Source organism: Benincasa hispida, chromosome 9 (genome assembly GCF_009727055.1).
Source record: "Benincasa hispida cultivar B227 chromosome 9, ASM972705v1, whole genome shotgun sequence".
Classification (NCBI taxonomy): domain Eukaryota; kingdom Viridiplantae; phylum Streptophyta; class Magnoliopsida; order Cucurbitales; family Cucurbitaceae; genus Benincasa; species Benincasa hispida.
In genome coordinates, this window is record NC_052357.1 from 26,969,100 (window position 1) to 26,983,378 (window position 14,279).

Genomic DNA, 14,279 nt, shown 5'->3' on the forward strand with positions numbered 1-14,279 from the left:
ATTTCATGTTTACAAACATGTGTTGAGTAAAAAAATTTAAAAATTAAATTATAATTTAAATAATTGTTCACGGTGTATTTTATAATATATTTATAAACCATAAAACTAATTTTATTTAATTGCAAAATAATACGTTGAATATAAAAAAACTCTTAATTAATTTATGAAATTGTTATAAATATCTTTTTTTGGTAATATCATATAATTTATAATATACTATTAAATACATATTTTAACTAAAAAAAATTACTGAATATATAACATCAAATATTATATTTGTAAAGGCTGTTTTCAAATAAAAAAATGAGTCAATTTATTTACAAATATAGAAAAATGTTACTATCTATCATTATCATATGTTTATTGTGGTCTATTAGTGATAGATGGTGACATTTTGTTATATTTGAAAATATTTTTAATAATATTACTATTTAAAACAATTATCCTATTTGGTTAATGTTTTTATATTTTTAAATATAATTCTACACTAAAAAATTTTTAATTCAATATCTGAATACACTACAAATATAAATCACAAAATTTTCTCAAAACAAAAGCATTGGAAGAATCCGACCATCTTGATTCCTCAAATAATTGCCATTTAGTTTCAAACACATGGCGTGATAAGCAAATAATACTAATACCATATAATTTTAGACCATGTTTACCCATGTGAAAGACAATCCATCAATGATAATGTAACAAGTGACCACAGTTGATTGTTGTTATTTTAAATGAGTTCCGTAATTGTAATGAGTTATGGGACCCACCTCAAAATTTGTAATTAAGTCCTGTAATCTAAGTGAGTATCTCACATTTCTTGCTATTTTCAATGGCAATGCTGATTTATTGACAAAGAGGAATTAAGGGTGCTCAATATGATTGTGATTGAAATTTATGTAGGACCCACTACCTTTATCGTTATCCGTTATAGATATTTTAAATAAGGATTATGAATCTACTTATTATTACCTTTACCGATACCTTTAAGGTCAAACAATAATGGTAACGATAACGATCTTAAATATGATAGATTCATAATTCTAGGTACGCGCAATCAAAAGCAATCCAATTATGTTTGCGATTCAAATCATTTACAATTCATCCATTAATGAAATTTCATTCCGAATACACCAGTTTTATTATGATTTGGTAAACGAGACCTCCAGAAGAAGAAGAAAAAAAAACCCTTAGGCAGGTCCTTCCCTTATCAAACAAGTTAAAAAAAATCAATCATAAGAATGAAAGTAACTTTGTCAGCGGTAACCCAAGAACAAAATCAGCATATTTGAAAGTCAAAGGATCAATACTCAGGGACAAATATATATAATACAAAACCCTGAATTTCCAAATTAGGACTTCTCCATTCATTTAGAATAACAAAGCTGTTTGAAGCATTAATTGCAGAGAAGGATGAAAGTTTTCAAGATTTTACATTCACATCCCAATCCACAGAATTCTCTTCAGTCTAACTCACCATGACCAGGCTTTTCCTAAATTCTGACTTCTTGCTAAATGGATTAAATGAGGCTCTTGCAAGGACACCCCCACCTCTCAAAAAAGCTACAAAGCTGCTCCAAAAGTATTCCATATGTACAGCAACACTCGGGAGGCTTGTCACCATTTTACTACATTGACCGGAGGTTTTTGAATCCGCTTCGGGTAGTTGTCTTCATGGGGTTCAAGTATTTGCAGGTTGAGAAGGTATTCTAGGATGGTTGTGTTCACCTTCATATGTAACAATGAGCATTGAAGGTTCCTCGAGACACCGCTCGACGTGCTTCCTTGCTGGACAGCCTCTCATGCTGCTGCACTTATAGTATCCTCTGCAGATGTTTGAAAGTAAATTAAGATCGGCACGAAGGAATGAAGTATATACGATGTCAAATCATGGAGAATCTGTGAAACTCTTACAAATTTATTCAACCAGGTTCCAAATTTCAGGTTGAGAGTGTCATTAGCCATGTTAAAAGTATTTTCCAGAATGGGATGTATCCCTCAGAACAATTTGCTAAATGCATACAGTACACAATGCAACTTGACAAATGAACAACATTAAACTCCCCCACCTCGGCGAAGAATTCAATGGCGTACTCTATTCCGAGAACACGCAAACAGACAAGTAGAGCAAGTTTTCAATATCCCAATTAGATTACCAGACAAGGAATCTTTCAATCACAAAGTAATGCCAAAAGTAAGATTAGAAATATTCCATAGATGCAATCATACAATCCCTTTCCCAAATCAAAAAACCGAAAAGATGTTGAAACCTATAAATTCATATAAATGATTAGTATTGCCAGCCAAATGAATATAATCAACATCTTTTCCATAACATTATGAAAACCAATATCAATCTATAAAGAAATAAGCAACACCAACACAATATGCTGAAAAGGAGTGAAATGATATTTGTATACCTTGGGTGAGGAGAACCCTTGATTGGCTTTTGGCCATATTTCCTCCATGAATAATAATCAGGAGGGATATCTGCAAGCTTGTTACTTATCGCGGGCACCTTAATCGATCGCTTTACTCTATGTTTCCTGCAAGAACGTTATCAAAATCAAATCAGAAAAACATATCAAAACATCTCCCTGATGACATCATAAACAGAACCACTGCTTCCCAACCTCTTTTTTGAGCAGTGACATTTCCCACTGCTTCCACATTTAACACTCCCATCTTCCCCTCTCCCACTGCATTTCCTCTTATGATACGAATTCTGATCGGAAGACCGGGGCGCCCCGATCAAATGAAAGGCACTCCCATCCAAGTTAGCCACACTCCCATCAATGCTCAATGAAGAAATAAACGACCTAGTGGATGACATTGTGTGTTGTGTGCAGCTAGAGCTATCAAAATTCAAGTTAATGCCATTACTATTGCTCCTAAGATACACCATTTCAGGCTGTGGAGGATTAGGATTAGGATTAGGATTATTGTTCAACAACGCCCTGTTCTGAAGCAAGTGATGATGATAAAGAGCAGCAGATTGAGATTGTATTTGTTGGATTGAACAACTTTTGCCATTTGGGTTCAATTCCAAAGATGGCTTCCCTAAACAAAGAGGACCCGTCTGCAAATTCCTGCCCTGGAGAAGGTCCATTCTGCAATTAGGGGAAGAAGTTTCTAAGAACATAGATTGGGGAAGAGGAAAATGGGAAGAGGAGGAATTAAACAGAAAGTTCTTGACCACCTTCTTTTTCCTGACCCTTGCATGACCCAACCCAGAAGAATCAAGAAGACACAAAACTTTCCTAAACTTAAACACAGCCTCTCCAGTTTCCGCCATTAAACAACTCCTAAGCTTCAACTGATCTTGAGACGAGGAAGCCACAGTCAACAGATTCAACACTTTATGACAACTCTCAACAGCTTCCTTATTAGCTTCTTCAACCTCTTCCATCACTATCTTCCCAAAAAGAGAAGACCCAAATGAGCAAAATCGCCAAATCTGAAAGACCTAGCTGAAATTAAGCATAACAACAGAGAAACAGAAGATCAAGAAGAAGAAAAGGAGGGAAATCAGGATCGAAAAAACAGAGGATGGGAACCCTAGATTCTTCCTTCTGCCATTGAATTAATAAAGCAAAAAACTGAAACGAATTTTGAGAGACCCAAAAGAATAAAAAGCACACATCATCCACCCATCCATCTTTCTCTTTAAATTTTCTGTTTTCCTTTTCAGAAAAAGATGGTTTTTAGAGAGAGAAAATGACAGAGAAAGGAGGAGGAAGAGTAGAAGAAATTTGATTGATTCAACAATGGAGAAATGAAGAGAGAAGAGAGAGAGGGATTTTTGTTTTGGGTAAATTTTTTATTTTAATTTTATTTTATTGAAATGATGAGAAGCAGCAGATGGCAGGGCAGAGGAGGAAACAGGAGGCAGAGAAATGAAACTGCCGTCTCTCTCACAGATTTGTAGCTGGGTCCTACCAGTTTACACCATCTTTACCATACAACACTGCTCTACTTCCATTATATACAAAAATTTGGTGCTCTATATTTTCATCCATATTTTTATAGATGTCGATAAATCAACTTTTTTTTTTTAATTGTATCATAATGAAATTAATAAAACATAAACAACTAATAACCAAGGATGAAAATATCTGTAGATATGACGATATATCTACCGATAAATCTGTAAATAGAAGAGTTCGATATTGATATTAAATATTTTTTATATTTCTAACATCTTTTATAAATGTTTGTAAAACATAAATAATGTTATCTATCTAATCCAATATAAATATGATTACAAATAACAATATCCATAACTTAGTTTTGGAGTAAAAATAACTTAATTATTAATCTAAATAAATTTTATAAATTTTGTGACTTACAGAAATATCCATCGATATCAATATTTTATCGATATATCCAAAAAATTTAAATCTCAGTATCGATATTGATATTAATATTTTAACCTTTACTAATAACTAAATGTCACTATCAGAAAGACTGCTACCTTCCAAGTTTTGCTGTCAATTTGTTTCAAGAAGACAATCATCCTGGCTTTCCAGTAAGAGTTGTTTGTTCCATCAAGAGCAATAAGACGCGTAGTGGAACCACCTTCCTTAATACCATCCATGATCGAAGAACTTGAGATAAAAGTGACGCTCTGATACCAAATGAAATTTTGGAAAGTGGTTACTTGCACTCTATATGATTATCTCACACATCGTCCTAGTAATTTCAAAAATAACAGTAAAACATTAGAGAGTAAATCGAAGATAAACACATCAAGATTGGTAATCCAGTTCGGTGATAAACACCTACGTCTGGGGGGCAATGTACCTGGGAAATATATTCCATTGATTTATATAATCAAGCAATTACAATGTTGTACTTATCTGTAAATAATAACGATTATAGTGACACCCATACAGCAGATTTCATTTCAAGCGAGATTTTAATGGAATGTTCAAGCAAGATTTCAAGTTCAAACGAGATTTTGAATCGAGCTTGAGCGAGATTCTAATAGATTTTGGAGCGAGAGATCAAGTTCAAGCGAGATTTCGAGCATGGAGCAAGAATTGAGTTTGAAGCGAGATTCTTGAATCAGTTTTCAGCGAGATATCGAGTTGGAGCGAGATTTCAATGGAGCTAGCGAGAGTTGAACCAAGCGACACCGGAACTAGCGAGAGCAACCGGTTCGACCAATTTTCTTCAGGTCTTGTCCAGTTCAACCTCAAATGGGTTTTGGCTGGTCCGATTTAGGTCATTCTAGTCCGGTTCAAGCTATTTGGGTTCGGTTTGGAGCAATTTAAGCGGTCCGAAAGCGACTTGGAGCTGTTTCTTGTTGTTTTTGTAATAACTAGACCTTTGTTTGCTCAAAAATGCCAAAACTAAAACCATATAAGTATGTGTTTAATTATTTATGCATATGATATATGTTATAATTAAATAAATCTTGTATATGCATACAATATGCCATGTAGATTTAAAATCCCACCATAGGAAGCATATTACATGCATTGAAAATATGTTATAAAATGTTATAATATATAGTATGCATGTTTAGGGTTTCTTTTATTTAATATAAATGTTATATTACATATTGAATGCCTTTGAAGTATGTTGTGGATTTTTAGCATGTCTAAAATTTTGTAAGTTGTTATAAAATTGGGTTAGGCATTTAAAATCCATAACAAAGAACAACTGCATGCTCACGTAGGTTAACCACTCGTTTTAATAGTTAAAATAGGTCGTTAAACTTGTAAAACTCAGGTTACAAACTCAATCGGTATATAATCCTATTGAAAGCTGGAGGTATTTAAGTTGACGGTCTACGGAACACCTCCTACTTGGGGATTATGGCCGAATTATTGAGCGTTGTTGACCAATTTTATGAGAAATATGTGAGCGATGTGAGGTTTTAAAACCAGTTTATCACATAGACATTGTAAGTTAAAATCTAATTATAAATGTTATATTTGGATAAACACCTAGACTTAGGTTGTTTAATTAGTCGAAACAAACCTAAGAAATGTATACCCCATTTAATTGTTAGAATACTTCAGTGGGAGTTTAATAACATATATGATATGATATTAGAACACTTCAATGAAAATCAAATAACATATATGATATGTTAGAATGCTTTAGTGAGAGATTAATAAACATATATGATATAATTATTTCTAGCTCTCACGTCCCTAAGAGTTCACAATAAAAAATTCATGTGGCACTTCGTGTCATGATAACGGGCAGAAATGCACGTTATTATAGTGCTAAGTTATTAAACAATGTTGGATTGCGTTGATAAAATATGTTAAATTGCGTCCATTAAGCATAAATTCTCTAATATTGCGGTCGTATGCGTTCAGCGCATTAGAACTATCGATTTTTGTATTTTTGTGTAGAATATGTATTAACGCAATGCAAGATTGCGATCATAGGAAATTATCGGTCGAGCGCAACTTCACCGCAAGACTTTGCGTTGATCGTGCTCCCAAACATTCGTTCGAGAAGGATCACCGCAACTTGGTCAGTGCAACATGGTGAGCGCATCTGGGTGAAAGGATAATTAAGAGCGATGGGACAGAAAACTGATGACAGTCGAATCCAAATTAAGTTGACAGCCGATAACGGTCACGAAGTACATTTAGCTTTATCGGTGATAATTATTCGGCACATCAATCAGGAATTAAAGTTGTCCCATCTGTACAACCGAGAGAGAAAAGCCGTCTTTCACTATGGAAGCTCTATAAATACCAAGTGCATTCTTCAGATAAGGGGTTAAGTAGTCGATTAATTCACCACTTTACAAGTTCACGTCTCTGTCCATAGTTTCTTTCATTTTAAGGCGGACGCGAGGAAGAAAGTGTACTGGTAGATTGTTCCGGTAAGCTTGGGAGAGCGCCAGAAGCTTCAAAGATAGGGAGAGGGCCGACGCCTGTGGAAGCAGGAATATCTTTAGGCCAGAATAGAGATTCCAGTGTAAAAAAGCCTCGGTCAGCAAGGAATTGCTACCAGGCTCTCTACCTTAAACTTCCATTGGCATTTTGTACTTAACTTATTTATAAGAATGGAATTTCTTTCTCTATATCTATTCACTCTCTGTGATTCACGCATGAGTAGCTAAATTAGTTGAATGGGTTGAGAAGCATTTAGCTAGCACAACTAGGAAATCTTCATTCTTTGCGATTATCTTGTTTATGTATGCTTCATTCGTCCCTTAGAGATACTTGGGAGGGTAGTCTCTGTCTCTTATACACATCTAGATGTGTATAAGAGACAGGTCTAGCGCTCAACGCCTATCCTGGTCCACTCACATGTAAGCCTCAATCATTTAGCTCAGCGCCCATCGCATAGCTCTTCGTTCAGTGATCTCTCGTTGTCACTTATCACCCAAAGATCTCACTGTTGCTCATCGTGTATCTCTCACTGTCACTCATCGTGTAGCGGTGACCCCATCGTCTAACGCATCATGCCCATCGTCTAGCACTCACGCCTATCGTGTAACGCCATCGTCTAGCATTTATGCTTATTGTGTAGTGTCATCGCCTATCGTGTAGCGCTATCGTCTAGCGCATCGCTTAGCACTGCATGTAGTTACATGATCGTCCGCGCGAAAACACTCCAATGCCCAGTGCCCACGCTCGTGCACACCTAATTCTGTTGCATACATGCTAACCTCCAAAACTTGGTTGTCGCATGCCTTGTCCAACGCATGACTTTTCTTCACTCGGCCACACTTGACTTCCCTAAATGCCCAACTAACCTCTCAAATAGGTAAAGTCAACACCCTTGACTCAACTCCAACGCCTAGCACAAGGCCAACGCATGGGCAAACACTTAGCCAATTTTCTAGCTTAACTCAAGAGTCAAGCTTCCAAACTTAAACATTTATTCTAACTTCTTACCATTTTCCCTACAATTAAACATTAATTGCTACTTTAACCTACTCATCATATTGGTCTCAGTAGGAAACATATACAAGTAGAGAAATTAGGGTTCAGGGTTTACAAGCAAGGATACAGGGATCATCAGGTGTCAAATCCAAATTCCGAATCCTAGGCCTAGGATGTTACATTACAAATGTCAACCCATATCTAAATTTTTTATTCGTGTTTGATAAATCTTCGAACTTTTAATTTTATGTCTAAATAGAATAATGGAATATTCAAAATTTTAAAAAAAATAGTGGATTTATTAGTATAAATTTGAATTATATTTTAATTAAACTTAAAAGTTTCACTTTTGTGGCAAGCGAATTAGTAGTTCTCAAAACATCGAATGTTTAAGAACTAAATTTATAATTTTTTAAAGTTTGAAGACTTAGTATTTAACAAAATTAATAATTATTTATTTTCGTCTAAGGTATTCTATTATTTTTGGAAAATTATGCTTTTGGTCCCTAGGTTTTTGTTTACGTTCTATTTAGTCTCTAAATTTCAAAATGTAACACTTTTATCCCTAAATTTGAAGTTTAATTTTTACTTTGTTTGTAAATTTAAAAACGTTATATTTTTAACATTGAGCTCCGAGTTTTGTTTTCATTTATCAATGGTTTTAAGATTTGCACTTTTAGCCTTAATTTTTTTTTTTTTATTAAATACTCAATATTAATGTTGTTAAAAGCCTTTAAAATAACTATAATTAATTAATTTTTACTATTTCTGTCACTTATTAAAATTAGTTTTAAAGTTTCACCTTTGTGCCAAAGATCAAAATCAACGTTAGCAAAAATTTCAAGTTAACCGTTGTAAAATATTTAAAACTCAAATAAAAATTAAACTAATAAAAATATAATACCATGAAATTTAAATTAAATAGAGATTAAACTTAAAACTCATAATTAGAAATGTAACATTTTTCCCATAAAAAAGTATAACATTTTAAAATTTCAAAATGAGATGAAATTTCAAGATGAGATGAAAACTAGAGTTCTAACATTTGAAAAAAAAATAATTTTTATGTCAATTTGCGTTTAAATTAGTTAGTATAAGGAAAAAAAATCATACATATGACCCTTTTTAATGGTCCACTCAAAATTTAGCCCAACATTTAAAAAAAAAATCAAAATTTGGTATTCTGCTTATATTAGCCGCGTGTGAAAATGCCGTTTTGACCCCAAAACATGTGCGTAACTGGATGCAACTAGATTTTTGGTCATTTCCTTTCGTTCTGGACTCATTGCTCACGCTCCATCTCGTTCCTCAATTCACGTTGCTTTTCTTCATTTTTCCTTGAATTTTTCTCTTTGTTTAAATTCTTCCTCTAGCTTCTTGGTTTTGTTTCTTCCTCTAGCTTCTTCCCAATCAATTTTATAATTTTTTTTCTTTCATTCGAATTCTCACTCTTGCTTCTTCCTCTTGTTCCTCTTTTCGTTCTGATTAATGCTATGAATTACACATTTGAGTCGAGAAGAAGAAGATGAAGGGACAAACGAAATCACTGGAAAAGAGGGCAAGAAGGAAATCTCACCGAAAAACAAAAAAAGGAGGACGACATAAATAAAAGAAATCATCGAAAATGAAAAAAAAAAAGAAAGAAGAAACAAAAAACACAAAAACGAAAAAAAATGTTGTAAAAGAGAAAAAGAAGAAGAATTAAAATGATAAATTTATAGGACGATAACATCAACAGGACACTAAATTTCAAGTAAATTAGAATGTTCTAAATTTCGAGTGGATCCTAAATAAAAACTTCAATACCAATTTTTCTATATAAGTTCTTGCTATCAATTTCTTGGTAAAAAATTGGTTTTCACCTCCCAAATACCTTTAAAAATTAAAAAAAAATTAAGAGAGTAGCCGTTGTAAAATTACTCCAACTAGAATCTGCCACGTTTGATACTTTTGTTTTATTGGCTGACACGTAGCTCAAAGCTCAGTTTTGACTGTTGGCCTTAAAAAAAGCCCTTTTTTCCCTTTTAAATTGTCTTCTTTAAAAATAGCCTTTGCTAAGTCTACGCATTGGTGAGGATAGGGAAAATCACTGTGCTTTGGTAGTCGGTGACTCACTGACCGTGCGTGGGGTCCGCAAGGTCCCAATACCGTTGACTTTGATCTGACTTCTCTTCCCTTCATTCACATTAACAATTTAACACCTCAAGCTCATTTTGCTAAATATATATCCACAACTAGAACTATGTCACAGGCCACTTAATTGTGCTCAATTTGACATTATTATTATTGTACGAAAATTTGAAAGTTTTCTAATATTATCTCAATTAATTATATGTTTTTCAAAATAGTGTGAGTCTAATTTTTACATGTAGACTATTTATTTTATTATTTTTTTAATAGAAGTGAAAAAGTTTAAAGGATAGACTTTTTAAACAATAGGATGGATACATGTATGAATCGAGATCACAATCGAATGAGAGAAATCATGAGGATATGAAATTATGATTAGAAAGGCTTAGAAGAATTGAAAATTACTGTCTATATCAATAATATGTATTTTCCTTTTTGCTAGTTCAAAGATGAACCAAGCGAAAGTTAAGGATATGAAAGTATTACATGTATTCTTAAAATAGAGATATTTAATCTTGTTCATCTATTACAAATTCTTTTATGCTTAAAAAAGGTTGCAATGTATGTAAATTAACAATTGACCTTATAAATACGTGTTGATGTATCATTTATTTTTTATAATTAAGTGTAAGATGGAAGAATTAAACTTCTAACATTGAGGTTGATAGTATGAACACTATCATTTAGAGATGTCCAAGGACAAGGCGGGGACGGGGAAGCCCTCCCCATCCCCGTCCCCTATTCCAATTCCCATCCCCGTGAATTTCCCTGTGGGGAACGGGGTGGAGATTCCCCGCATGAAAAATTTTCCCGCCATCATTTTTTTCTATAATTTTTTTATTTCCATTAATATATATTTTTTTAATAATTCATTAAACATATCTAATACAACTTTCATTTAAATAAAATATCATCAATTTTGGTAATAAAAACAATTATACACATTCAATTTTAAAATATTTAATTAAAATGCTAAATTTTCATAATTTTTATAAATTAAAAATCAACAATTAGAACATTTTATCTTAAATATTACAATATCTAAGGAATCAAAGTAATAAAGTCTTAAACTTAAATAATTAAAACCTCCATAAGTATCCTAACAAAGTCTACAATATTAATATTTATAATTTATAATTACAAGAGTCGGGGCGGGGTTGGGGTTGGGGTCAGGGAATAATATTCCCCGTCCCCTGGCCCCGAATTGCAAATGGGAAAAAAATTTCCCACTCTTTCCCCCATTCCTCGTGTATTCGAGGATTCCTCATCCCATTCAAGGCGGGTTCCCGCAGAACCCCGATCCTATGAATTGTTCGGACATCTCTATTCTCATTCATTTCATTGGTTGGAGTTTATGTTTAACCCTTTTGTTACTAGGCAAAGTATCTTCCAAAACCCTATGATTTGTTTCAATTTTACAATATGATATTAATGAAGTCATCTACCCTTTTCAATATTATTTATGAAAGTGTGAGAAGGTTGGATGGATTTAATTTATGCATTTAACTACATGATATTTATGATGAAACCAACAAGGAATTTTTTGTCTAATTCTTAAAAGTACTATAAATGTCACTATAAAAGAATCCGTAATAAATGCTTCCTTAGAATGTCATTTATTAATGTACTTCAATCCAATAATTTGTAACATGATTGAAGTTTACTTGATCTCATTTCCATTATTGAGGAATATTTTTGTATTCTTAGTATTTATTCCTTCTCATATGTAGCTTCATATTTAATTTATAATAAACTAAACCCTATCCTTATTAGATGGAAATCAAATCTCCTTGTAAATAGTTCAAGTCCATTGTATTCTTGGAAAAAAAAAAAAATCTCATCCATTGTATATCTACTACAAAATTTAAATAAATATATACTTATACATTAATTCAAAATTATTATAAATATTATAATAATAGATAGTCATCAGATGCTCATGCTTAGTGTCCATTAACCATGTGTCATACCCCCATTTTCCCAAATATTGTCCATGTGTCTCAACATTACCGTGCTTTGTAATTCACTTCCTACTTACCAAATTGCTATAAATAGTTGCATTTGTTGGATTGTGTAAGACACACATATTGGTAAGAAATCCAAAAGGCTTAGATTAATTTCTATAATTTCTTATTAATTTAATTATTTGGTTATTTTATTTTGTTTTAAATATATTTTATTATTATGTTATATTTTTTCTACATTCTTGTTCTGTTGCACTCTTCAATTTTACAGTACATTATCTGCATGAGCTCTTATTGTTTCTCCTGCTGAAGGTAGATCCTAAGGGTATGTCGTTTTTTCCCTCTTCGTTATAATTAATAAATTTACTGTTATTTTGCATACTTACTATATATTAAATTTCTAATATAAATGTAATATTTTGTGATGGTGTTGGCATAACAATCCTTACGAAATTAGAATTCACAATCCTTGATATTAATGATAATAATTGTTTGTCATAGGTGCTTGATGTCGAGATCCACCGGGATGCTATGAACTTAGGGGAAAAAAATTAAAAAAGAAAATATGACATCCAGTTAACAAAAAGTAAAAACTATGACTTTCCTTCATCATCATCTCCACGAGGGATTGAAAATGGAGTATCTTACAATAAAAGATCCCCATATCTTGTAAACAAATTTGAAAGGGAGGTATGATTATAAAATAATAGTTATTCCTCCTAAAGCTTGTTATGAGTAGATGCATTTGAGGCTACAAGATTTTAAATCAGTAAGTGATTACAATTTCACATTATTTAAGATCAGTTCGAAATTGTTGTTATGTAGAGAGAAAATTACTGATGCTGACATTTTCTACATTTCATATCTCGAATATGCTCTTCCAACAACAATATCGAGAGAAGGGTTTTAAACAATATTCTGAACTAATTTCATGTCTTCTCGTGGCCAAACAAAATAATGAGTTATTGATGAAGAACCATAAATCTCGACCAATTGGAATAACACCATTCCTCATCAATTATTAAATATCTTGAACCTTTGACATATGATGTATTTACTGCACGATTTGTTGATTGTCATTTTAATGAGACAAAATTTTCAATATTAGAAGGAGAAGTTAAAAAGTTGGAAAAAAAATTACATGGAATGCATCGTTATTGTCTCATTTAGATCCCCATATAAATCAATATGAACTTGAAGTTTAGAAGATAATTCATTTGCAAAATATACAAATCAATTACCAGATGCATTTATAGATGCAAAAAAAGTAACTAAATCATATATATCAGTTGCAAATGTTCCATCGAAAATTGATATCCCAACACAACAAGTTGTCTCTAATGAGTATGGAACACGCCAAAAGTGTGGTAGATCAGTGAGTTCCAAAGATAAAAATCCTTAAAAACAAAAAATAATTATTAATAAAAAAGACTTGGTTAAGGATATAAATACACATAAAGAAATCCTTGACATGACTAGTGAAGAAGGTGAAATACCTAAAGATAATAATGAGATTTCAATAAACCATGTCATGACTGGAAAAAAATGGAACTAAACTAATGTATTGACAATATTTTTGCGTATAATATTGCTCTTGATATTATAACTGAAAACGAGGATCCTGAACCAAAATCTATTGAATAATGTCGACATAGAAAAGATTGGCTTTAGTGGAAAGAAACAATCGAGACAGAATTAAACTCAAGGTTTTTGGACTAGTAGTTCGAACACCAGAAGGTGTCAAACTATTGAGTTTTATGTCCTAAAACTCGTAGTTATAAACAATAAAACTTATTTTGAAAATTCAATAAGTTGTTATTGAATATATAAATTGCTTATTTCGTTTTAGAAATAAATCCAATAAACTAAAAGATCCATGACTATTACATGAGTACTTGAGTTTTATGTGGAGACATAAAAGTAGACCAGGTTCGAGTAAATAGTCAAAATGATCTATAGTATATGAATGAGGTTGGGTGCCTTATCTGGTAACATTATTGGATGCGGCCCACTCTGTAGTTACAAGGAGTTGTAAAGTGCTATAGACAATGTGATCCTAAATCGTACATGTTATGACATGAGAAGTGGGTCGTCCTATGCAATGGGTTTGTACACTATTGGAACACGAAATTAGTCACTCTTACTTTAGAACGTTGTTTATTGTTTAAGACCGACTATTTTAAAGCAATGACCTAGGTAACTTGTCCTTAATCTTGAGCTAACTATGAACTCTTGTTTATTTGGGATTATCCTTAGATTTGCATAGGTGAGGGTTGAATTAATAGCGCCAGCTCAATAAACCTCTATTTCAGGGGTAAGATCG

The 14,279-nt window shown here is 32.6% G+C and overlaps 1 protein-coding gene across 2 annotated transcripts; it reads right to left on the reverse strand.

The window, feature by feature from the left end:
- Positions 1–1,285: 1,285 nt before the first annotated feature.
- LOC120087132 (probable WRKY transcription factor 21) lies at positions 1,286–3,875 on the reverse strand. 2 transcript variants are annotated; one of them, XM_039044026.1, is made up of 4 exons: positions 3,200–3,358; positions 2,634–3,110; positions 2,421–2,546; positions 1,286–1,826 (listed from the first exon to the last, which is right to left on the reverse strand). In XM_039044026.1, exons 1-4 carry the CDS (start codon positions 3,220–3,222, stop codon positions 1,682–1,684), a joined length of 771 nt encoding a protein of 256 aa, XP_038899954.1. In that variant the 5' UTR covers positions 3,223–3,358; the 3' UTR covers positions 1,286–1,681. The 2 variants fall into 2 exon arrangements, with proteins under 2 accessions (XP_038899954.1, XP_038899952.1); XM_039044024.1 differs by having other exon boundaries at positions 2,634–3,875.
- Between the last annotated feature and the right edge of the window lie 10,404 nt (positions 3,876–14,279).